Here is a 25,866-nt window from a genome sequence, read left to right as displayed (position 1 = left end):
TCTCATCTTAGCCACATCCTTCCTCCACTGCGAGTGGGGCTGGGCGGCAGCTTCACAGGAAGGGAACTAGGTCACAAATAATCGCAGTCCCTTGCCATCTGGACCGTTCTCTCACACCTCCCCGGCTCTCGCTCGGGAGACGGAGGGAAGGCTGGAGTGGGATGTAATTCTCTAGCTGTATCTCAGCAGTAGGCCCAACGTGAAAAGTCTCAGGAAGGCGTGAAATTAGCCCAGTTTGTCAATCAGGGAGCACAGTTGGACTCTGGCTAAATTCTATCAAATGGAAAGGGGAAGGACACTTTTGAAAATTAAACTGAAGGAGGAACCCTTTCCTTGGGGCAGGAAAGGTGCTTCTAAGTGACTTCTCACTGGAGCACAGGTTCACCCGGGGCCCCAGGCCCTACTCCTCTGGAGAAGGAAACGAGAAGGTGGGCCACAGGCTACCCCAGCCAAAAACACGCTCAAATAAATGCGACAGAATTAATTTGCCAGCAGCCTGCTAATGAAGAGCTTCACACACCCAACTCACTGTGCTTTTAATTTCCAAGAGATAATGTAACTATCATTAGCTCTGAGGCCTCTTCATGATGACCATGGGGGTGGCCATGGCACAACCATATTTAAAAAAAAAAAAAAAAGTCTGAGTGGCTCTCAAAAAGGAAAGAAACATAAAAGTAAAGGAAAGGGACAAACCCCAGAGAATTCAAGACCACATGCCCTGTGGAGATACTGGTTTGGTCTCCATCCTCAAAAGCTGCCCCCTGTCCCCTTGTGACACAGAGGAGAGGTGCCTGAGTCTCACTCAAAAAATTATGGCAAAAGTACGTCATTAGCCTCAAAATGGAGGCATTCTCTTAGCCGCGTGGTAGCACGGGAGCTGTTATAAACTACTGGTCAAACAGCAACAGCACACCACAGTGTACACCGTCTGAAATTAGCCAGCACCCTTTTCACAAGCGCCTAGGGCTGCGTTTGCCCTTCAAGGGTGGAGGGGAAGCCAGCTTCTGATTCCGTACTCAGTTCTTCCCCTGGACTTGCCCCAAACAGTCTGAACTCTGCCCCACCCCCTCCATTTTCCTCAAGGTGAAACGGAAGTCATCGAAGCATGTAACACACAAATTCCTTGTGGCCTATAACATGTCCTGCAACCCTTAAAAAAAAGCTGCTATTTGAATTTAAGGGTAGAAATGAAAATAAGGCAAGGTTAAAGTCAATAACTGAGCTTGTAAGAAACAGCTAACTCAGCCAGTAAGCACATGAAGAAGATGCTCAACATCTCTGATCATTACGAAAATGCAAACCAAACCGCAATGAGATACCGCCGACAACTGTTAGCATGGCTACCATGACAAAACAAAAAACAACAAGTGCTGACAAGGATGTGGAGAAACTAGAACCCTCATGTGCATTGCTGGTAGGAAGGTAAAACGGAGCCACTGCTTTGCAGAAGTTTGGTGGTTCCTCAAAAAAATAAGAACAGAATTACCGTATTATTTAGCCATTCCATTTCTGGATATACGCCCAAAGGAACTAAAGCAGAGTCTTAAAGAGTTATGTGTACGCCCATGTTCACACGGCATTATTCACAATAGTTGTAAGGTGGAAGCAACCCAAGTACCCATCAACGGATAAATGGATAAGCACAAGGTGCAATAAAATACAATGGAATATTACTCAGCCTTGAAAAGAAAGGAAATTCTGATATGCTTTAACATGGATGAATCTTGAGTACATCAAGCTAACTGAAATAAGGCAGTCACAAAAAGGCAAATGCTGTATAAACTATCCTTACAGGAGTAGTGAGAGTAGTCAAAATCAGAGAGACAAATTAGAATGGTTGTGTTCAGGGGCTAGAGGAAGGGGGGAACGAGGAGTCACTATTTAATGGGTGGAATTTCAGGTTTGCAAGATGAATTGTTCAGGATATGGATGCTGGTGATGGTTGTATAGCAATATGAATGTACTTAATTCCCACTAACTGGTCAAAATGGAAAATTTCATGTTACATGTACTTTACTAGATTTTTTTTTAACCAGGGGAAGAAAATATAAATAGCTACATCAGCTTGTGTTTTTCCCCTCAAGGAAAAAAAATCATCCTACTTAGGAGCAGGGGAAAATAATGAAGATGGGAACCACCGGTCCACCATGTAAAAACAATACACATTTCTCAACTTTTCAAATTCCAGCCTCAGCTGCAAAACTGACTAACCACACCTTTCCACATCCCAGAGCCAAAGAAGGGACTCACCTCACTGAGGTAAATAAAAAAAGAGCAGGTGGACCCATCCACTCCATAATCTGCGTAGCAGGGATCCGAGCGCCACATATCTTTCATCCACTGAAATGATAAGAGCCAGGTAAGGACATCGATGAGCAGCCCGTTACAGGGGGCCCCGCACATCCGCTGACAGAGAAGGCAAGGGTATGAAGGGCAAGGAGCAGTGAGTGGCTCAGACTGGGGCCTGTGGCTCAGAGTCACAGAGCTGAGGTCAGGACACCAGATGCCCAGATCCCAGATGAGCCACAGGGAGACACTGGCTTCAGCTGGGCCTTAGCAGAGGTGCTCAGGGTACAGGAAGGCTGCAAGACATCCCGGGCAGTAAAGCCCATGACAGACAGTGGCCAGGGGACTTTTATCAAGAACAAGTGCCTAAGGGGATCCTCGCCCCCCTGACCATCAAAACCCCTTTTACCCAGAGAGCTGCAGTTTCATGAGCTCCAATACCAGGCCTGGTACAGAAAGTGTGAATGCAGGCATGCAAGGTGTGTAAGGCACGCATGAGTCCCCAACAGGAACCATGCAAATGCTTCTGGGGTTTGGTCTCACCATCCTAAGCATATATTAGAACCGAGACTTCTCTCTGAAAACTGCTGAGCAGAGGAGTAGTCTCCCTCAGTGCAGGCCATATAAAAAGGATTTAAAAAAAAATGTTAAGAGTGAAAGAATGTCCAAGTGTCTCTGGTTACTCAGCTGCAAATGCTAATGTGACATTTAAATCACCATCTGGAGAGCTCATGGCAGGGGCATGGGGACTGGGAGAGAGGGAAGGGGATTCTACATAATGGCAGCCCCTTGTCAATGGCCCTTGAAGGGTCACCTGCTGGAGGAGGGGAAGGCAGCTTCAAAGACACAGCAGGCGCCCGAAGTGGCCCAGGCTCTTTCAATCTGACCAGTTAGAGCCATTGTTGACTAACCCCATGGAGCTGGCATAAGCAGACAAGGGTTGTCATGGCCACAGCCCCAAACTGGCAGGATTGAGGCTCCCCTGAAATGAGCTCCCTTAAAGGGCTTGCTTGCCATCTGTGTTACTGGGGAGTTACAGACAGGGGAGGGGAAGGAGGAGGTTATCGTTGCACACTGAAGATGAGGGGAATGAACAGACATTACTTCTGCCTTACCTTGATTTTCCCCTCGCAGTGGGGGTAGCCATCCATAGGAGGCAATACACATTTTTCTTGAGCTCCATTAATGATATCTATAAAGATGAAAGAGAACAAAGGATACCATAAAGTTCATGAAACACAAACCTAACATCCCTGCAAGCAAGGGGCAGGGAAAGAAACAGAAAAAGGAAGTCTACTCTGGGAGCCATGCTCTGACCCGTGGAACCCCTCCAGGAGGCCATAGGTGCAGTTGGTCTGCAGCAAGGACCCCACCCAAGGATAGCCCACCTGCTGGATGGCCAGAGACCCACGATGCGTGTGGCCTCGCAGGAAAGGATGAGCTACACCAACCAGAGCGCTTGCTGGGAAATTTGCAACTGGGCAACAGAATCCACACAAACGGAGACCAGGTAATGGAGCCATGAGGTTGGGAGGGACCACCAGGGCTGGCAGGGCCACGCTAGGCTACGCAGACAAACTGAGGTCAGGAGCAGCTTCAGGACATGTGCTTGAGCTGAGCAGCCGACTGAAGACAGGCAAACAGAACCAGCGTGCAGAGAAGTAGAAAGCCACCAGACACATCTGTGAGGGACAGCTCCTATGGACCTGGTCCTTGAATTTCTGAAGAGATCGCCTTACTGCTTCAAATACTTCCTCACAGATAAACTCCCCTTCTATTAGTTCGCTCAAGTGGATTCCTATTCCTTTTGCTGACAGAGTCAAAACTAAAAAAGAAACTAAAAAGCTTACCTGTTTAGTGGTAGACAGTAGACAAATAAGTAAACCACTGAACAACAGTGTAATAGACATTATGTTAGGGTGGGCCAAGGGAAGGACACCCACCCCAGTCTCTGGGCTCAAAGAAGGCTTCCTGGATCTAGTGACATCTCAGCTAAGATGAGAAAATGAAGCAAGAGTGCATCAGTCAAGGGGTCAGGTAGAGATGGGGTCGAAGGAACTGGGGAGGCTCCAAAGGCAGGGACTCACTGTGAGTGGAATGCAAAAGTGGGAGGTACTGAAATGGTCAGGTAGGGCCCAAACTGGAAAGGCCTCCAGCAAGAGCCCTAATAAAGACTTTAATCTTTAAGCTAAGAGCACAGCAGAGCACTGAATGCTTTTAAGAAGGGAATGGTTAAGATCAGACTGATGTTTAGGAATGATCATTTCAGCTGGAAACTGGGACAACTCTAAACCTACATCCTTCTCTTCGGGGACCAACAATATTTTCCAGACATGCTTGGAAAATGTCACCATTACTTACTGCCAACAGTTTTCTATACAAAGTGCTCATGAGAAATTAGATCCCAAGCTACAGTATCATTTGACAGTGGTATTTAAACAAGGTTGGTAGCTGCTGGGGCTAAAACAAAAGCTGTACCTGTCCTTGAAAATTAGTTCTTTTGACAGTCTGAAACAGAGATTCGTCACCTCTTGATTCGGCGTTTTCATGAACATTCTACTTGCTATGTGGATAACTAGAGCATAAAATCAATATCCTCCTTATCATGGATTGCAGGCAGTGTCATTTAGTAGTTAACATGGAAGACACTTAGCTTGTCAGAGCCTCTGCTTCTCCGTCTGTAAAACTGAAAGAGGTGCATCTCTGTTTCATCCAGCTCTTACTAAGTTAATATTTGTAAAAAAGTCTAGTCTGGCACTGTCCATAGCTGACTCTGACCACAGACTGGAGTAGGTACTTAAAAAGTTGGCATTTGCTATGTAATTCCACACAACTTACAATCAATTTATCTAGGAGAGCAGTTATTTCAAAAGCACAGATCTTCTAGAAATGCTTCCTCTGTGTTTCTGAAATGAATGCAGGCTTGAGGTGGTAGATCTCCCTACAGCCCCCACTGCCTTCTCTCTCACTTGTAAGGGGACAGCGAGCTCCAGAACCCACTAACAGATGCCTCCCCAAAGAACAGAGATACTTTTCAATGACTGCTGACCGTATTTTAATTTCGGATTTTGCTTGGCAACAATTTACCAAGCAAATAAGCAGCACAGGTTCCAAGAAAGTAAGCAGAATCTGACACAGCTTGGCGTTGGGGTAATGGGACATTGAAGGGGGGCTTAGGGAGAAATGCCCCCCTTCCTCTCCACACTCTGAGCACTATTCTAGTTCCAGGCATTCAGAGCCAGAAAGTATGGAAACTAGAGACTACAGAGTTGGAGGTGTGGTAGCATGGACTGAAGAGAGATCACTGGCTGGTAAAATAAACCAGTGAGTCTGGGAAGGCCTGCCATCAAAGCCTGGTCGCTGACAGCGCAGGTCCTTTGCATAAAAGACTTTCAAGGAATAACAATCTGTTATGCCAAGGGTTGGCAAACCTTTTCTGCAAAGGACCAGATAGTATATATTTGAGGTGTGGCAGGCCACATTGTGTCTGCCCCAACTACGCCACTCTGGGTGTAGCAGGAAAGCAATCACATATAATAGGAGAACAAATAGGTGTGGCTGTGTTCCAATAAAACTTTATTTACAAAAATAGACATGGACTCCCTATATTTGCTATGCTAACAGAGTCTCAAAATAAGGATCCCAGTCTTTGCAAAGACCTGCTGAAATGACTTTTTTGAGGACATCTGCAGGCATTCCTCAGCCCCTACCCCTACCCTTTGTCCACGTGGTTAACACTCCTTCTTAACAACCCAGTTGAAGATTCACCTCCTTAAGAAACAGGCCTAACCCCTCCTTCCCATGCCAAACCATAATTTAGTTAGGATTTAGTGCTGTCTTCCTGCTCAAATCTCTCCCACGGCTGTGAGAAATCCCATTCTTTCCTCCACATGGCTCATCTCCCCTTCTAGGATGAGGATGTTGTGGGAAGGTTACATCTGCCCGCCCTATCACCAGGCACTCGGTAAGTGCTGGCTCACTGAATAAACACACATCTTGGGCCTGCTCCACCTCCCCTGACTGACTCTTCAGCTCAGGGAGAACGAGACTGAGCACAGAGACCTGTGCTAGACCCAGGTTTTTCCTTCTCTACCTGGCAGCTTGTCAGCTAATCCAACAGGGTTCTCTCGGCAGTGCCATTAATTTATGACCAATTTTCTCTCCCGTTAGTTACACAGTGATGAGTTTGAATAAACAATGACGTCCAAGAAGTGGAGTTAAATGGCTTAAGGCTCTGGGGTAGGAGGCATCTGTGAAAGGGGGAAACAGGAAGTGCCAGCATTCCCAGGGAGGGGTGAGCTGCTCCCTGAATCTGACCACCAGTAATCTCACTGCCAGTAAACTGAGCACTACCCTCCAGCACCTCCCACCTCCTGAGGAGTTTCAGCACATCTCAGGGGGCAGCTCCCCATTTTGTTTCCATCACAATGACGAAAACTCAGTAAATAATGTCTTTATTAGTACTACTGTGCACACTGAAGTCTTTGCTACCTAGAGAAGAGCCTCCAGTTTGAAGGCCAGTTAAAAAGCAAAAATTCAGGCCAAAAAAGATTAATGTTACGGCTTTTCAGGGAAGACTTAGCTTACTGTACATTAAGCCCCTTCAAAAGGAGACTGGATTTTGCCACAGTATGTTACTAGAAGCTTCTCCCTACCATTCACCCAACATTCTTCCAATGTCTTTTTTTTTGGTAATGGTGAAAGGGCAAGGGGGAAAAAAGATGTTGACAGAAGCAAAGATGCTCAGCGCTTCCTGCTATTGAAGACTCCGTTTCGCCCCTTACCCTTTTCAACTGGCCCAAGCTGTGTCTTTCACCAAAAACTTCGTCTCTGCACTGATTCTACGGCATAGGCAACCAGGTATTACAGAGACGGCACACTGCCTTGGTGTGCAAATCCTGTTGTTTTATCAGTCATCTGGACCCACATAGTGCAGCAGGGGCTCGAATACTGGCTTTAATGTAAGAAAACACTTTTCTTACCGACTCTGGAAAAACACGTGTGCAGGAGGATCAGAAGTGACAGAAGAGCTCATGAACACACACAGAGCAGGTGTTCCTGCCAAGGCTGCAGTCAAGTTCTCCATGTGGAGACAGTCCCCATGTGTGCACACATGTTGACAGAGGGACGTGCTGAGAATGACAATGGCATTTTCTTTCTTTCTCTTTCTTTCTTTCTTTTTTTCTTTCTTTTTTTTTTTTTAAAGATTTTATTTGAGAGAGAGACAGAGACAGGGAGAACAGGGGGTGGGGAGGGGCAGAGGAGAGGGAGAAGCAGGCTCCCCACAAAGCAGGGAGCCCAATGCGGGGCTCGATCCCAGGACCCAGAGACCATGACCTGAGCCGAAGGCAGATGCTTAACTGACTGAGTCACCCAGGTGCCCCAACACACAGAGGATTTATCTACTCATGCTTTCCCCGGTTCTGAGGAAGGAAGGAGAGAGCGGGGTGGGCAGACGCCAGTGGTACAGATGGGTTCAGAGATGATGAGAACAGAAACGTGGACCAGGAAACGAAGGTGGGTGATAACTTCCCCTGAGATGTTACCTGCCTTTCTAAGGGGGCGGACACATACATGATCACGTTTTATATTAACCGTACCCTCCTGAAAAGAAAGGCAGTTACCTCGTCTTATAGCTTGGAAAGGAGAAACTTTAAAATCCTCAGCATCCACCTCCAAACTCAGCCCACGTCACCAAGAATGTGCTGCCTGCTGTGTGCTGAAATGTCAAGGCCAGATCCTTGCAACGAGACGTGGTCTGTGTCCTCACGGAGCGCATCGTGGCGTGTGGGAGGAGGGACCTCACACAACAGAGCGAGACACACATTAGCCGAGCCCACCCGGAAGGCAGGACAGGCCCCCTTGTGCTGGGGCCCAGCACCCAACACACCACCTGCCACACACCAGCTCCAGACTATTCTTTTCATCAAATGAACGAACAAATGTAGCAAAGGGATGAAAAGCTCAAGTTCCAGAGGAGGGGAGAGGGGAGAAAGTACCACAGAAGAAAGTACCTCACTCAGAATCACTGCACCAAGAATGCCAAGTTCGGGATTACACACCAACAGAGCTGCGGGGATTTGTGACCCACATGAGGAAAAATGGCAGGAAGGCACGGCAGTGAAAGAAGAGTTCTTTCTGTTGCAGGGAGGTGATGTGGCCTACCCCCACGTGAGTTACCAGTGTTCATACCTTACTGGTATTTAAAAAGAAAGGCTTACTCTGGAAAACAGTATGGAGGTTCTCCAAAGAGTTGAAAATAGAGCTACCCTACGACCCGGCAATTGCACTACTGGGTATTTACCCCAAAGATACAAATGCAGTGATCTGAAGGGGCACCTACACCCCAATGTTTATAGCATCGGTGTCCAAAACAGCCAAACTATGGAAAGATCCCAGATGTCCTTCGACAGATGAATAAAGAAGATGTGATATATATATATAAAATGGAATACTACACAGCCATCAAAGTATGAAATCTTGCCATTTGCAATGACGTGGATGGAGCTAGAGAGCATTATGCTGAGCAAAATAAGTCTGTCAGAGAAAGAGAATTATCATATGATTTCACTCATGTGGAATTTAAGAAACAAAACAGAGGATCATAGGGGAAAGGAGAGAAAAATAAAACAAGATGAAATCAGAGAGGGAGACTCTTAATCATAGGAAACAAACTGAGGATTGCTGAGGGGAGGGGGTGGGGGGATGGGGTAACTGGGTGATGGACATTAAGGCAGGCATGGGATGTAATGAGCACTGGGTATTATATAAGCCTGATGCATCACTGAACTTTACCTCTGAAACTAATAATACACTCTATGTGAATTAATTGAATTTAAATAAAAAAATAAAATACAGAAAAATAAAAAAATAAAAAAATAAAAGTTTTGTGAGATCTGATCTGAGAGTATTTTAAGTGAACTATCCTGATGCATTTTAAGTCAAATACAAGATCCACTGGGTACCGTACAAAGATACCTTTAGCTTTTAGCTGCCCATTTCAACACACATACACGGAGAGGCAGGCTGTCCTGTGTCTTTAAAAACACCAACTATTTACTGTGTAGCCTCATGAAACACCTATACTAACTATTTAAAGTTAATGATAGGGGTGCCTGGGTGGCACAGCGGTTAAGCGTCTGCCTTCGGCTCAGGGCGTGATCCCGGTGATCCGGGATTGAGCCCCACATCAGGCTCTTCCGCTATGAGCCTGCTTCTTCCTCTCCCACTCCCCCTGCTTGTGTTCCCTCTCTCGCTGGCTGTCTCTATCTCTGTTGAATAAATAAATAAATAAAATCTTTAAAGTTAATGATAACTACTCCCTACTGCTGAACAAAAGAGATCAAGAAATTTATTTATTTTTAAAGATTTATTTATTTGAGAGAGAGAGAGAGAGAGAGAATGAGAGAGAGGGAGAGAGAACACGAGAGGGGGTTGGGTCAGAGGGAGAAGCAGACTTCCCGCTGAGCAGGGAGCCTGATACGGGACTCGATCCCAGAACTCCAGGATCATGACCTGAGCTAAAGGCAGAGGCTTAACCAACTGAACCACCCAGGAGCCCTGATATCTAGAAATTAAAAAAAAAGAAGCTGTAGTCCAGTGTCATCCTTAATCTCGATTGTATTAATGCTTCTAGGGGGCACCCCACGTAAGAAGCCTGAGTCCATGACCTTGGGTGATGATGATAAAGTGAGGAGGTGGAGGGGAGGGAGGGAGAGAGACAGAGAGGTGTTCATAGGTGAGCCCCACACAGAAGATAGTTATTTCAGAGTGAAAGCTCCCAAGAAGGGAGCTTCCTTTGTCAAGGCTCGCTTTTCCATGTTTTAATTATAGCAAAGATGACTAGTATTAGAAATGGCACTTTTCAAGTGTAGAACACAGTAGAACACGCTTGTAGAACAATACCATTAACTTTGTGTCTAGAACTGAACATGCATCTGATAGGTGAAGGGCATCTGATTCCCTCATAGCTACTTTAGAGGGATGGGGAGAGAAAAGAAAGAAAAAAGCAGAAACGGTAGTTTAAAAAAAAAAAATCTCAGAAACCTCAACATGACCATCTGTCCACCCCAGGAAATTTTAGGGAAGGATCTGAGGTCCGTCTCCTGGTCCAGTTCCTTTGCCAGTAGCTTAGATAATCATCTTCAGGAGCGAGGGCTCGATTCCACCCAAAGGCACCCCACACATATTTCCTCTCAAAAGATAAAGGGTATCCAGTGATTGCATTTTGTGTGTAGGACAAGGCAGTGTTTCTCTAGAAACACCTGATAGGAACATGCAGCCCCTGTTATCAGATGGCCCTTGCTGAGCGCCCACGTGTGCACACCAGTGGCCCAGCTGTTCTGCGCCAGCTGGGAACAGACCCCATCTCTGTGCTCAGCCTGGAGACTGGAGACGAGACTCCTGCCAGCACTTCCATCAGCTGGCCTTGCTTCAGGAGTTAATAGCAATAAATCGGACAGAAATCAGCCATGGTGAAATACAATCTCCCATTAAAAATGACCTCACCAGTCATTCTCAGCTTGGCAAATATTCATTTAGGGCCACTTTACATTTGCATTATAAAAAAAGTGATTTAATTTCTATAACTGAGTCATTCCAGTCCCAGGGTTCACAGGAACAGGAAGCTCTCTGCCCACCAAGAGGAGCTGGGGACCAACAACAGGTAATGGGCTTAATTCCCTCACAGACCCCCAGGGACAGATACTAGGCACCTTGAAAAGAATTGTATTTTGTATGTATGTATGTATGTATTTTTAACCTAGGAAGCTAGAAATACAATCATTGCACCAAAAATTTTTAAGGTTGCAAGTGACTTCTGAAGCCCTATTAGCGAAGTGTTGACTGTTCCTGATTTGTAAAACCAAGGTTTACAGAAATGAAGTGCTGCATTCATTCACTGATAATAGAAAACTCATGAAGTATCTCCCACATACAAGGCATTCTGCACGTTCCACCCAGGCCTCTGTCTTCTAGTCAAGATGATCTCCAGCACACTGTTTGTAGGTTTTAAAAGGCACACCGCTGGGGCGCCTGGGTGGCTCAGTGGGTTGAGCATCCCACTCTCAATCTTGGCTGGGGTTGTGATCTCAGGGTCGTGATATACAGCCCCACATCCAGCTCTGCGCTCAGTGGGAGGGTCTGCTTGTCTTTCTCCTTCTGCTCTTCTCCTCTCTCCCGCTCTTTCTTTCAAATAAATAAATAAATAAATAAATAAATAAATAAATAAATAAATAAAATCTAAAAAAAAACAAAAACAAAAACAAAAAACACACCACTACCATCACCACCACCTTCATGTTCTGCACAGGGAATCCCAAGAGTCAACTCCGAAGGATGAAATGACAGATTCTCACTCCTCTCTACACCTCCAAAGGCCTCGTGGACTTGCTCAGCACCCAGAGCTGTAGTACTGCCCATGTACAAATACTGTGGACGTAATGGAAGTCAACGAGGAAATCATATTCAAGGTACAGTTTCTCTGTGTACTTTTCAAGAATGAAATCAATACGCAAAAAGAATGAACTTGTAAGGACTATGAAAACAGTAACAGCCAAATAACCCTGGATTATTTATGCTTCCTTTTGTCATACCATCCCTCACCTTTTTTTTTTTCCTGGATTATCTGCCAAATAAAGCTTTTAAGTCAGCATTAATAAGGTTTTCTCGGTTCTTGGAAAAATGAATTAAAAAGGGAACCTAGTATTAAGATTTTCAGTATGAGAGGCAGAGTCTATAATCTCTCTCTCTCTCACACACACACACACACACACACATACACACACACACACATACACACACACCACCCCGCCATTCTGATAACCTCCCAGGCATTCCTATTGATAAAAGCATATCCGATTTCTAGGAATGTTCAAGCAAAAGAGGGTGGGTATCACACACCTAGGAGCACATATGCAGAGTGGGCAGAAAACCTGTCATTCACTAGAAGAAGAAAGCTTACCATCATTAGTCATCAGGGAAATGCAAATCAAAACCACAGGGGGTTACCACATCAGTATCTCTTCCAGGGAAAGAGCGAGATCATCAAAAGCTCAGAGAGTAACAAGTGTTGGCAAGGATGTGCAGATATCAGAACCCTCAGACCCTGCTGGTGGGAATCTAAAATGGTGTGGCTACTTTGGGAAACAGGCTAGAAATTCCTTAAAAAATTAGAAAAAGAATTACCATCTGACCCAGCAATCCCACTCCCAGGTATACAACCAAGAGAAATGAAAACATTCTGTCCACACAAAAAATTACACCCAAATGTTCACAGTAACATTATTCAGAAGAGCCAAAAGTGGGGGGAAAAACCCTAATCAAGGGATAGACAAAATGTGCCATATCCATGTGATTGAGTATATTATATAGCCGTAAAAAGTAATGACATAGATTCATGCTACATAGATGAACCTTAAAAACACTAAACTAAGTGAAAGCAAGCAGTCACAAAAGACGACATACTATATAGTTTCATGTGTATGAAATGTCTAGAAGAGGCAGATCTACCCAGAGAGAAGGAGATGAGTGGTGGCCTAGGGCTGGGGGAAGGAGAGTTGGGGGGTAGTGAAAATGAACGGGATCTCTTTCTGAGGTGATACAAATGGTCTAAAAGTGACTATGGTGATGTATAAATATACACGGCGCCACAGAACTGTACACTTTAAATGGGTGAATTGCATGGTCTGAATTCCAGCTCGATAAAGCTGTTCCCAAAACCACACAAAACACAAAAAAGCCTGCCACAGGCTCATGCAACAAAATATTGTACTTACATGACCAAGTCTGTGATGCTTTTAGAGAAGGGTACACAGGAACACAAACCCACCTTTACCTTGAGGGAGTCTAGAATGTAACTCAAGCTTGCACACTTGCACGCCAGAAAGGGTAGTTCACACACTGTGCAACACAGTAAGTTCCGGCAACACAGCCCTCAGACACGCAGGCAAGGAGAGGAAGAAGCTGGACTTCGCGGCCCATCTGCCACCCTCCCAGCTCTAATCGCCCCTCACACCACCGTAACATTGAGCTGAACACCCGGCCAACCTGTTAGGGCCTCTCCTGCGGCTTAGCGGGGGCAGGGCCATGCGGGGGCAGGCCTGGACTGCTTGCTAGTGGGTTATCATGTCAAAGAGAAGCCATCCTGCCTCCTTGAGCGCTGTCGTTTTGGGTCTCTTTGTTACAGCAACTTAGTTTGTACCTGAAGGAATCAGCAGCCAAGTGATATTTTGGTCGGGCCTCAAAGGACAACTAGGAATATTCAGGAGGGAATGTGAGAGCTAAGCACACAGAGGAACAGGCACAGCAAGAGCCAACACAGACAGAGTACCGACTCCACCCTCCTTCTGTAATTCATTGCCGTGCATTATGTCACACATCATCCTCCCAGGAACCCCAAGCGATAAATGCACGTTATCCCCATTTCATAGAAGACACTGAGGCCCGGAGAGATGAAGTAACTTGGCCAAGGTCACAGAACAAATCAGGCCTTCTTGATCCTCTTTGTACATTAAAATCACTTGGGGAGCTTTTAAAAATGTACCCCACCCTCCCGAGATTCTGATTTAAACGATCTGGGGAGTGGTTCACCCACTGCCCCTTTTCACGTTCCCTTCACCTCAGGTGATTCTTATGGGCAGCCACTGTGAGGGACCAGAAAACAGTAAATGTTAAAATAAGGTAGGGACACTGAAGAAGAGGAAAGGCCAGAAACGGAAAATGGTTTTTTATCTTATACTCCAACTCCCAGAGTGTTCTACTGAGAAAACATATCCACCCCCAGTGGCTAAGCGTAACCAATTAGTCATCAACGTCTGAGCGGGTGGGGAGAGTGGAGGGGGGCCAAGGCAGCCAAAGCAGAAGACTCGGGGTAAGAAATAAGTTTGGAAAGGTAAGCTGGCATGTCAGGCTACAAAATCATGAATCCCAGCTTAGGAACACAATTTGCCACTGCAGGGAACAAGAGGGTGGCCGCACACACTTGTGTAGCTGTGGAGAAAGGCCTGGGGAAGTAACTGAGAGTGTCTGAGTACAGAAGTTATAGGCTGAAAAATGCGAAATCAAAAGGAAAAAAAAAAAAAGAGGGCACCAGCCACAGCAGGATAAAAATTTGACCATGTGCGCTTTAAAAGCTGCTACTGCATAACGTCCTCATGAATAGAGTTTATACCTCAAGTAAGGCATCAAGGAGTCAAAATGTGCCTTTCACCGGTCAGGAAGCTCAAGACATTTTCCAACACAGGGTTTATAAAGATAGTTGACCATGTTCAACCCCTTCTTTTCGTTGGTAGCAGCTTCTAATGTCTTTCTTAAATTGCCCTTGAAAATGTTATTTTCATTTAATTAAACTCTCACTGGTGCCTACTTTGTACGTAAGTGGTAAATCCTTTGCAAATTTTCACATGTATTTCCAAGAGGATAGCGCATCGGGCTCTCAAGTGAGAAAGCTGTAACAACCTGTCCTATCTTCAAACGATAGATCATTCCTCTCTCAAAATGCCATCTCCCTCAAGGCTGCCACGCTGGATGCCCTCTCGACCATGATATAACCCGCTCCTGCAGGTGGCACAGTTTAAGGTTCCAAGACAGAGCCGTACTCCTGTGTGTTGGTATTCTCAAGTATGTGACCACACCCAACCCCAGCCTGGGAAATGGTAGAAAAGGGGAGTAAAGACTTTGTGCTATAAAAGGCAGGCCTGGAAGGGTTGTCTAAGAGACCTCAGCAGGGATTATCCCTCTACCACTGATAACCTGGCCTAGTTCTATACCATCCTGAGTCTATGTTTCCTCGTGCAATAAATAGAGTCAGCAAAACCTTCTCCATTTGGGTTACCACTTCTGTGCCAGGTACCAAGCCTGGTGTTCATCTACAGCTTCGTGGCACCCTTAGAGTGACCTTCGAAGTTGAATGTGGAATGCCGAGGGCGACAAAGCCATGAGAAAGAGAGACTGTCTCCAACACACTGAAATAACCCACACTAGCTCTCATTCATGCAATTCGTCTGTTCAATACACTTGTCCTAGTGTCTGTATAGGCTTGGTGTCTGTGTTGCCCGTCTTTGATTCATTTTACGTCACAATGTTTGGGAGAGTGTGAGATACAGTCAGTGATTAAAATGCTCTGGATTTATGGAAGGAAAAAACTCAAGTCTTTTAAAATAAATAGCACAACAGCATATACTATATATTCTAATAGCTCTGGGATTAGAAAATAAAACCAGGGGTGCCTGGGTGGCAGAGCGGTTAAGCGTCTGCCTTCGGCTCAGGGCGTGATCCCGGCGTTCTGGGATCGAGCCCCACATCAGGCTCTTCCGCTGGGAGCCTGCTTCTTCCTCTCCCACTTCCCCTGCTTGTGTTCCCTCTCTCGCTGGCTGTCTCTATCTCTGTCGAATAAATAAATAAAATCTTTAAAAAAAAAAAAAAAGAAAAGAAAACCGAGTTTGCAATATGATTTGGATAATCAGAGTTCTTTTTATGCATAAATCTACATGTATTCATTTCTATGTAAATGCCATATTCTCTAAGTTTATACTTAATTTCTGCTATAATTTCTTCTGCAAAAAAAAAACCTTCAGTATTTAACAATATAAGGGACATAAAATATTATACATGGGTGTATTATATACATATCCAGTTACAATAAATGGGCATAACAGTCACTAAATTGGAAGAATGCTAGTTTTATACATCAAAAACAAAAGAAAAAAAAAGTTATACTGGTGTCATATTCTCAGAGAAAAAAGTTTCTGTATATAATATTTTTCAAAATAAGATACAGTACTGACAGATTTTGGTGCATCCTTGGTCATCAATTTATGCTTAAGAAAATATACTGGGAAGTCAGTGGCAGTCATTAAAAATTCAATATTATACTTTCAAATTCTCAAGTTGGGGGCCTAAGGCAATTTTTATACCTATTCTTTTTCCAATAAGCAAGGTAGGGCACAGCCTTCCTTAACTTGTCCTCTTGTCACATAGGGTTTACTGGGAGAGGAAAAGAAACATAATGCACCGATCTCCAAGAACAGCAGCTTGCCCCTGGGACGTGGAGCACGTGTCCCTCTCTTTATCCCCTCCAACTACAAGTGGTTCTACTTTTCTCCTACAACAGTTGACTCAAGCACACATATTTCTGACTGTTCCTCTCAAACTGCCAAAGGTGCTTGGAGTTTGGGTTTTGTTAGGAAACTGAAAAATATATACACAGTTTGTGTGTGCGTATGTGTTTGTTGAAACAAAGGAAAAAATTGTACAAACTGTCAAAAATAGGTGAGTTCTTTTCACATCACATAATGTCCCTTTTCTGAATCACCTGTCACAAGCCTTTATGCAGCTGCTGGTAAAGAAAAGAGATTCTAATTGGCCACCCAAGAAATCTACAGGCAACAATGAAGTATTTTGATTATTCTTTTAATAGGAGATCAAGATAAATTTTTGTTTTCACTCTCATCCGAACCAAGGTTTTCATTTTTTCTTTTTGGTGGCTTGGTTATAGCCTCTCTTCTCCCATTTTAGCATGGAAAAATAAACTGTAAGTTAATTTGGAATTAAGATGACACCCCGATAAGTTTTTGGTACTAGAAAAAAAAAATGATAATCAAAAAAAGAAGCTGAAGTCCCAGAATACTGAGAACACTTACAAGTATATCAAACTCTTGAGTGTAAGTTTAAAGAAAGGCTGAGAGCTGCTTAATTTTTAGGTCTCATTTGATTTACCCAAAGTGGCATGAAATCTATTAGCCCACTGGCATGAAACCTACATGCTTTGCCTGCTGGATATGTGCTTGCTAGAGATGTCTCTCAAACTAGGCTTTTAACTTAATTCCTTTTATCTCTCCTGGCCCCTACCAGGTTTTTCTTCCCGTGGAAAGGATACATGTCTGGTGTTAAGACCATGTCAATTTGGACAATGATACTTAGCTTACAGAAGTTGAGAGACTAATGTACATATTCTTAAATGTTTTAAGTGTTACCCTGAAATGCTATTCATCTACTCAACAGAAAAGGCTAGTAATTACGTGAATGCAGATTCCTTCTAGTATGAAACACAAAGGTTTTGAAATGACTGGGAATTTGTTTCAGGAAGTGGTCCGTTCCTAGACTGGAATTTAGTTTTTACGTCAGTTCTTGGAGGGTTTTTGTCCTCGGGTAGTGGGATTACTACCTGAAGTTCTCCTTTGGAAGACTCATCCCACCATGTCAGTACCCAAAACAAACTTCACTCACTTGATCCCACCTCCCACCCCCTTGCCAAGGGCAGAGGGAGAGCACACGCTCTCTGCCGACTAGAAACGGTGGTTATTGTCTCAAAAGCAAGAAAGAGCTGGCATAAATACCGAGGGGCAGGAGAAAGAGCAGCCATAGGAAATACCTCAAACTGTTTGCTGGCTGGGGCAGACAGCTCAACTGTCCTACTTTGACAAAAACTATGTGATCAATTTAATTTGGGATTCTTTATAAAACAAAGCTGAGAAATTATATATTGGTGGCAATGGCAGAGAAACTTATACTGGCCTAATCTTCCTACAGATAATACTTAATAACAAGACAATGAAGAGAAGGAAAATGGGCACAGAGTATAAGGAATTTGATCCTTAAAAGAAGTGAACTGCACTGCACTGGAGGACAGCCACATTTATATGGTTTTGCCCACGATGGGGACTCTCTGTCTGGGTGGTCGGGGGTGACGAGAAGGTAAGCAAAAGGCTACAGTCTTAGAATTAAGTTTGGGCAATCAGGGTAGCTAGAAAATGACACAGGATATTCCCAGAAGGAGGGATATCGTCTTATTTAGTTAAATAAGAGGAGCCCTAAAATCTGCATATAAATGACCCTGAAATCCTTGAGTGACCCCGTAACTGAGCATTCACAGGAGAGACTCCATGGAAAGCTCTAAAGGCATTCAAAGATTGAGCTGCTGTTCACTGCAGGGGAGTCTGAATTTGAATCCTAACAATGCAGAGAGGTTTGGTTAACATTTCAGGTCTTCAGATGATACTCCAAAAAAGCCCTCACATCAGCCCTAGGATTTAATACTTCCTAGGACTAGGACGAAAACTGAAACAGACACACCCAACAAACTATAAAATCAAGCTTGGCAAATTCAACGTAGTAAGTCAGTAATTTAACTGCCTGCTAGAACAAAAATCAATATTCTTCAGAGGAAGGTAACAGAATACAGACACTCTACACATATCATGTCCAATATATAATAATTATACAGCTAGAAAGGGAAATGTGAAACAAAATAAAAAAAACAATAAATAAAAATATATCCCAAGATGATGTAAATGTGGCAACTGACGAAGAAACTAAAGCAGCTATTATAAATATGACTAAAGACAAAGAAAGGAACACATTAAAAAAAAATTTCAGAACTGAAAAGTTCATCATCTAAAATGAAAAATTCACAGAAAGGAATTAACTAAAGTTTGGAGATGCAAAAAAAAGGATCAATGAACTAGAAAAAAATGGAAATTATTCAAGACTGAGGAGAAAAATGAGCAAAGTGGGACAATATCATGTAGGCTAAACTCTGTTTAAATGTATGCCCAGAGGTAGAAAAGAGAGAAAATGGGGAACAAAATACTTAAAGAAATAATGGTCAAATAGTTTCCAAATGTGGTGAAAAAACATTAACTTCAGATCCAATATCTCAGTGAACCACAAGCAATATAAAGACAAAAACAATTAAATTTCTCAGCATCACACTGCTAAAAGCCAAAGATAAAATGTTGAAAGCAGCCAGAGAAAAATGAGACACATTACATAAAAGGGTACAAAGACACAAATGTCACCTGACTTCTTATCAGAAAAAGATGAAGGCTAGAAAACAAAGAAACAGTATTTCTGAAGTGTTCAAAGAAAACTGTCAACCTAGAATATTCTACCACCATTCTGTATCTTTGTCCTTGAAAAACGCTGGCCCCAGAAAAAGCCATTTTCAGATAAATAAATGAGAGAATTCACCACCAGCAAGCAGTCCTGCATGGCAAGAAATAAAAGAGTTCTCCACATTGTAAAGGAAATGCCTTCAAACGGAAATTTAGAACTGGAGAAAGGAAAGAAAAGCATCATAAATGCTAATATGAGGTAAATATAAAAGACTACCGTTTTTTTCCTTCCCTTAATTTCTTTATCGATTGACTAATATAAAAGTCATAATACGGTATAGTGAGGTTTAAAACATTTGTAGATGTAAATTATTTAACAATAGGACAAAGGATACAGGAGTAATGGAATTAAATGTAGTATTAACCCCAGGTAGACCATGAGAAATTGAAAAAGTAAATCGCAATCTCTACCATGGAGGACAGCAAGCTACAGCTTACAGGCCAAATCCGGCCCAATGCTTACTTTTGTATAAGCCTCATTGAAATAAAGCCATTTACGCTTCCTCTCTGGCGGCTCCGTACTACAATGGCAGCGTCGCCTTATGCAAAAAGTTTGTCAAACCCTTTCCTATGGAGTCCTTCGGTCGGTCTTACTGTTTACAGATTTTTTTTTTCTAATCTGGGGAGTGGAGTAGTGATGATTACTTCCTTTCCAAATCTCTTTCATTTCAAGGTAAATGGCCCCAGCTTCTGGAGAACATCCACATTCCGAGGTCAGAGGCAAAAACCAAAAACACAAGGGTGTCACTCTGTCGTCATGGGCTTCAGTTTATCCTTGTGGTTCCAGGAGGTTCTTACTTATCCTCGCTTCCTGGCTGCCTGGCCTGTGGATTTCAAGCTGCAGTGTCAGACACAAAGATTTACAGAAACTGTTAAACCAGCTCTCACTACTGTGTAAGGTCAAAGTCCTTAATGAATCCCCTTAATATACACAGTAATGTGTCCACGTACGTACACACACACACACACACACACATCCCCTCCAAGTGTTCTACCTTTCCGATTTAATCCTGACTCAGAGACAAATTAACAAAGCCAAAGTTGGTTCCTTGAGAAGATGAATAAAATGTAGAATCCCTAGCAAGGGTGATCGTGAAAAACAGAAAATATACATGATTAATATCAGCAATTAAAAGAGGGGTGTTACTACAAATCCGACAGATGTTCAAAGAATAAGAGGAAATTATGAACTTACGGGAATATAGTTTACTACTTAGAAGAGATGATGGCCTTGTGTATTTCTGGCAGCATTATTCATGTTAGTCCAAAACTGGAAATGACTCACATGTCCATTATCAGGAAAACAGATAAATCAATTATGTTATATTCATAAAGTAGAACACTATTCTGTGATTAAAAAAAAACCCTACAGCATCATGGGTGAATCTCAAAAATATTACGCTGAAAGAAGCCAGACACAACAAAATGTTTCTACTACATGATTTCATTTTTATGAAGCTCAAGAACAGGCAAAATTAATCTATGGTGATAGAAATCAGAACAATGATTGCCTATGGGAGGATGGGGACTGAGTGGAAGGAGGCATGAGGGAACATTCTGGGGTGATGAATATGTTCTGTATCTTGCCTGCAGTGCTGGTTTTACGGATGTACACATTTATCAAAACTCATCAAATGGTACACTTAAGATCTGTGCTTTGCATTATACATAATTTTGCTCTCACATAAAAATTAAGCTAAGTTGCTTTAAAAATGTATGCTTTCTCTGTGATTGAGGAATACAGATGAAGGAATGTTATTTTCCTTTGCTAATCTCTGTTTATTAACCCTTTGCCAAACCACCTTCAGGAGGAGGAAAGGCTTATTCTCCAATACACATCTTAAAGCACCTCAAATAATCGTACCTTCCGTGGCCTCCATATTACCTGCTTCACTGGGGATTCCCTCAGTTTACACTGGTTACAAAAGCATGGAGAGAACTGACATTTAATCTCTGTTCTGGAAACTGGCATCTCAGAGTTAAGTACGACCTGTTGGTAAAGTGTTTTTCTCGATTACTGACTGCGTCTAGATGTCCCGTATTTGGAGTGGACTAGTTAATGGAGTATTTACGGTGCTTGGCCTAAAGCTGAACAAGGGTTTAAATAACAGCCTTCGCTCTAAAATGGAGCCCCACGCATGGAATAAGAGTCATCAGTCCTGGGACAAAATCACCCGAAGGACACTTACCGAGGCAAGGCTGTGATTTCACTCCCCTGTCCATAGCCTTTGACAGAAATCACTTGACTTCAATTTATAGTATGCGACCCTGATTTCTCTCAGCCTGTCTGTAGTATGTGGCTTCCTTCCTCTCAAACTAAGCTCCTAAATAAGTACTGAAAAGAGAAGATAGTCTAAGCGAGGGAAATAGGAGTAATTAGGAATTTTTCATTTTTTAGCAATCATAGGGAGGTTAACCAAAAGGTCAGGGAGTAGTTTCCTGCAAAAGTTACAGTGAATAACCAATACTGTGAGGAGTTAATCTCACTTTACTTTCATTCTGTTCACTAGAACACATATACGGATTTAAAAGTAACTTCTGCCTCATAACTGCAGATCAAAAGGTAATCACTACATATTACATCAACACGAGAAAGGATAAAAACCGTGTATGATCATTTCAACAGATGCAGAAAAAGCATGTGACAAAGTACAACATCCATTCATAATAAAAACCCTCAACAAAGTAGGTTTAGAGGGAACATACCTCAACATAAAAAGGCCATATATGAAAAACCCACAGCTAACATCATCTCCAATGGTGAAAAACAGAGCTTTTCCCTTAAGGTCAGGAACACGACAAGGAAGTCCACTCTCACCACTTTTATTCAACATAGTACTGAAGTCCTAGCCACAGCAGTCAGACAGCAAAAAGGAATAAAAGGCAACCAAATTGGTAAGAAAAAAGTAAAATTCACTGTTTGCAGATGACGCTATATAAAGAAAACCCTGAAGACTACACCAAAAAACTATTAGAACTAGGGTGCCTGGGTGGTGCAATCGAATAAGTGCCCGACTGGTTTTGGCTCAGGTCATGATCTCAGGGTCCTGAGATCGAGTCCCACAATGAGCTCCTCACTCAGTGCAGAGTCTGCTTGGCATTCTCTCTCCCCCTCCCTCCACCCCTTCCTCCCTTCAAATAAATACATCTTGAAAAAATACTAAAACTGATGAATGACTTTGGTAAGGTTGCAGGACACAAAAATCAATGTACAGAAATTCATTGCATTTGTATACACTAATAATGGAGTAGCAGAAAAAGAAGTTAAGAAAACAATCCTATTTACAATTCCACCAAAAAGAATACCTAGGAATAAACTTAACCAAGGAGGAGAAAGACCTGTACTCTGAAAACTATAAAACATTAAAGAAAGGAATTGAAGACAACACAAACAAATGGAAAGATATTCCATGCTCATGAGCTGGAAGAACAAATATTGTTAAAATGTCCATACTACCCAAAGATACCCACAGATTTAATGCAATCCCTATCAAAACACCAACAGTACTTTTCATACAACTACAAGAAATAATCCTAAAATTTGTATGGAACTGAAAAAGACCCATAGAGCCAAAGCAATCTTGAAAAAGAAAAGGTATCACAACCCCAGATCTCAAGATATGCTACACAAACCTACAGTAGTCAAAACAATATCTTACTGGAAAAAAACAAACACACAATGAATGGAACAGAATAGAGAGCTGAGAAATGAACCCACAATTATATGGTCAATTAATCTATGACAAAGGAAGCAAGGATGAAACTGGATCGCTTTGTTACACCATAAACAAAAATAAACTCACATCTAAATGTGAGACCCTAAATCATAAAAGTCCTAAAAGAGAACACAGAACACACAGAGAAATTTCTCTGACATCAACCATAGAAATATTTTTCTAGATATGTCTCCTAAAGCAAGGGAAACAAAAACAAAAATAAACTATTGGGACTACATCAAAATAAAAAGCTTTTGCACAGTGAAGGAAACCATCAACAAAACAAAAAGATAATCTACTGAATGGAAGAAGATGTTTGCAAATGACATATCCCATAAGGGGCTAATCTCCAAAATATATAAAGAACTTATACAAGAACACACAAAAAATAATCCAATTAAAAATGGGCAGAAGACATGAACAGACATTTCTCCAAAGACATCCAGATGGCCAACAGACATATGAAAAGATGCTCATCACTCATCACCAGAGAAAGGCAAATTAAAAGCACAATGAGATATCACCTCATACCTGTCTCAGTGGCTAGTATCAGGAAGACAAGAAACAAGTGTTTCTTGTATACACACACACACACGTTATATATATGACACTATATGTTACATATATACATGCACCATTGACTATTAGCCATAAAAAAGAATGAAACCTTGCCAATTACAACAACACAGACAGATCTAGAGAGTATGATGCTAAGTGAAATAAGTCAGAGAAAGACAAATACCATATGATTTAACTTATATGTGGAATTTAACAAAACAAATGAACAAAGAACAAAAGAGACAAACCAAAAAACAACAACAACAACAACAACACAAAACAAAAAAAACCCCAGACTTATAAATAGAACAAACTGATGGTTACCAGAAGGGAGGTAGGTGGGGGGGAATGGGCAAAATAGGTGATGGGGATTAAGAGAACACTACTTGTGATGAGCGCTGAGTAATGAATACAACTGTTGAATCACTGTACTGTACACCAGAAATAGAACACTGTATGTTAACCGTACTAGAATTTTCTTTAAAAAAGAATTTAAATGATAATAAAATACAAGAGTAAAAGCCAGGATTCCTGCAACATAAAAAATAAATGTCTCATTTCCCAGAATGAAACTCCCAAGAATCATAAGAGTAAGACGATATTATTAAAGATAATAAAAATTTTATAAAATAATCACTAATGACTTCCATAACTATATGACAAAAATTGCATGATACCAGATGAGAGCTATTCCCACAGTTCCATGAATGGCAAAAGGAAAGCCAGGGAGGAGTATACTGAGAAGAGACAAGGTTTATGTGCGGGGGTGAGTGCTTGCTGTAGGAAGGGGACACTGCCCGAGGACGTTTTCGGTCAGACATTATGGGGTTAAAGAAAGACAGCTTTGAAGAGGTATCTTTCTTTCTTTTCTCCCCCCCCCCTTTTTTTTAATGGAGCCTGTACACCCAGTCTGAAATTCCTAATAAAAGATGAGGGGAGAAATATTAGATGTTTATCTAAATATTATCTCAATAGTAGATGAGAGAGGGAAAGAATTTCTACAAGTTCCTTTAGCTTTTCCTCCTGTTTGGCTGGGCCCTACCACTGTGGATCAGAACAGAGTGTGCACCTACCCTTATCAAGACTGGTAGCTCATCAAGCTGAATAAGATCCTGACGCGGATGCATCCCATTTTTAAAAATAAAACAAAATCAAAGAGCTACAGAAGTTTACATATAGACCTTATTTCCACCTGTTCAGCTTAATGAAGGTCATGTAAGTAACTTTCAAAATCTGACCCACTCTGCAGGTCTAACTCAAACTCTGCCTTTATGTGAAACTTCACAAGAATACTTCAGCTCAAACAGGTACCAGCAGGTAGCCTGTGAACTTTTATAAAGTTTTCAGTTTGTACCACACCATCTAAAACTCTGTCCTGTGTCCACCTTGTACTCTAGTTGGTGTGTGTGTGTGTATGTGTGTGTACATAAGCATAACTCAGAAACACTGCAAAGTCCATAAGACTAAATTCTGCAAGGTCAGTGGCCACGTATCAGTCTATTTTTGTATTCCCCCGAGTAACAGAACAACACCTCACACAATTGATAACAGTTTTTGTGAATTAAAGATAGTGATGGTGGTGCTGCTACTGGGGAAGGTCAAATATAACCCCCAGAGGGAGAAGAAGAAATGACAAGCTCATGTTTTTCTGGGCAAGATGGAAAAGTGCTGTCAAAAAAGACCTGGGTAAAAATATTATTCTCAAATGAGGACATCTCTCTTTCAAAGAAAAGGGGGAAGAACCATTTTTTTAAATGTCACTGTTATTCCATTCTTCTTCCGCCTTCCTCATTCAGAGGAAGCTCAAGTTTTAACCTGTACTCACACCTGCTGCCTTGCAGCCATCTCAGCTTTTACACGTTACACCCAACTAGCCCCAATTCCAGCCCATGGCCCCTGTGAATCAAACACAAACAGCCCCCATCCACACATGAACACTCAACCAACCATGCCCAGCACCACGGAAAACCATCCCTTCCCTACTCCCAGCCCGGATTCGGTTCTTTGGTGTACTTCTGATAACATTCTAACTGAAACAGACTCCTAGAGACCATCCAAACTCATCTGTGGTCCTTGATTTTTGTCACAATGAAAATAGCTTCCAAGATCTAGAAACCCAGAAATTTATTTTGTGGATGTTAAATTTTGATAAATGAGGATTTGTAACAACAGAATTTGATTTGCCTCATGTCCAGTTCCCTTATAAATAGCTCTGCAATTCTCTGAGCATTATTAGGGCTGGCAAAAAAAAAAAAAAAATTAGAGACAAGACTTACTACAAATGGAAATAATATTCTAATGCTAAATTTTCAATTATATTATTTATACACAGAATTCAACATTAACATATAAAGACATACACATTCATACTCTAAAAGAAAATAATTGCTTATATGAACTTAAACAATTTGGAT

The 25,866-nt window shown here is 42.4% G+C and overlaps 1 protein-coding gene across 13 annotated transcripts in view; it reads right to left on the bottom strand.

Annotated features, from left to right (window-relative positions):
- Positions 1-25,866, bottom strand: part of MGAT5 (alpha-1,6-mannosylglycoprotein 6-beta-N-acetylglucosaminyltransferase) — a 332,386-nt gene that overhangs the window by 136,981 nt on the left and 169,539 nt on the right. For all 13 annotated transcript variants that reach the window (XM_045783126.2, XM_087857425.1, XM_045783144.2 and 10 more), the window contains 2 exons: positions 3,402-3,478; positions 2,251-2,340 (listed from right to left, as the gene is read on the bottom strand). In XM_045783126.2, the coding sequence (XP_045639082.1) occupies positions 2,251-2,340; positions 3,402-3,478 (167 nt within the window). The remainder of the gene's footprint in view (positions 1-2,250; positions 2,341-3,401; positions 3,479-25,866) is intronic.

The sequence above is a fragment of the Ursus americanus genome, chromosome 1 (genome assembly GCF_024610735.1).
Source record: "Ursus americanus isolate L20-20 chromosome 1, mUrsAme1.1.p, whole genome shotgun sequence".
Lineage (NCBI taxonomy): Eukaryota > Metazoa > Chordata > Mammalia > Carnivora > Ursidae > Ursus > Ursus americanus.
This window is presented reverse-complemented; position numbering and strand designations above follow the sequence as displayed.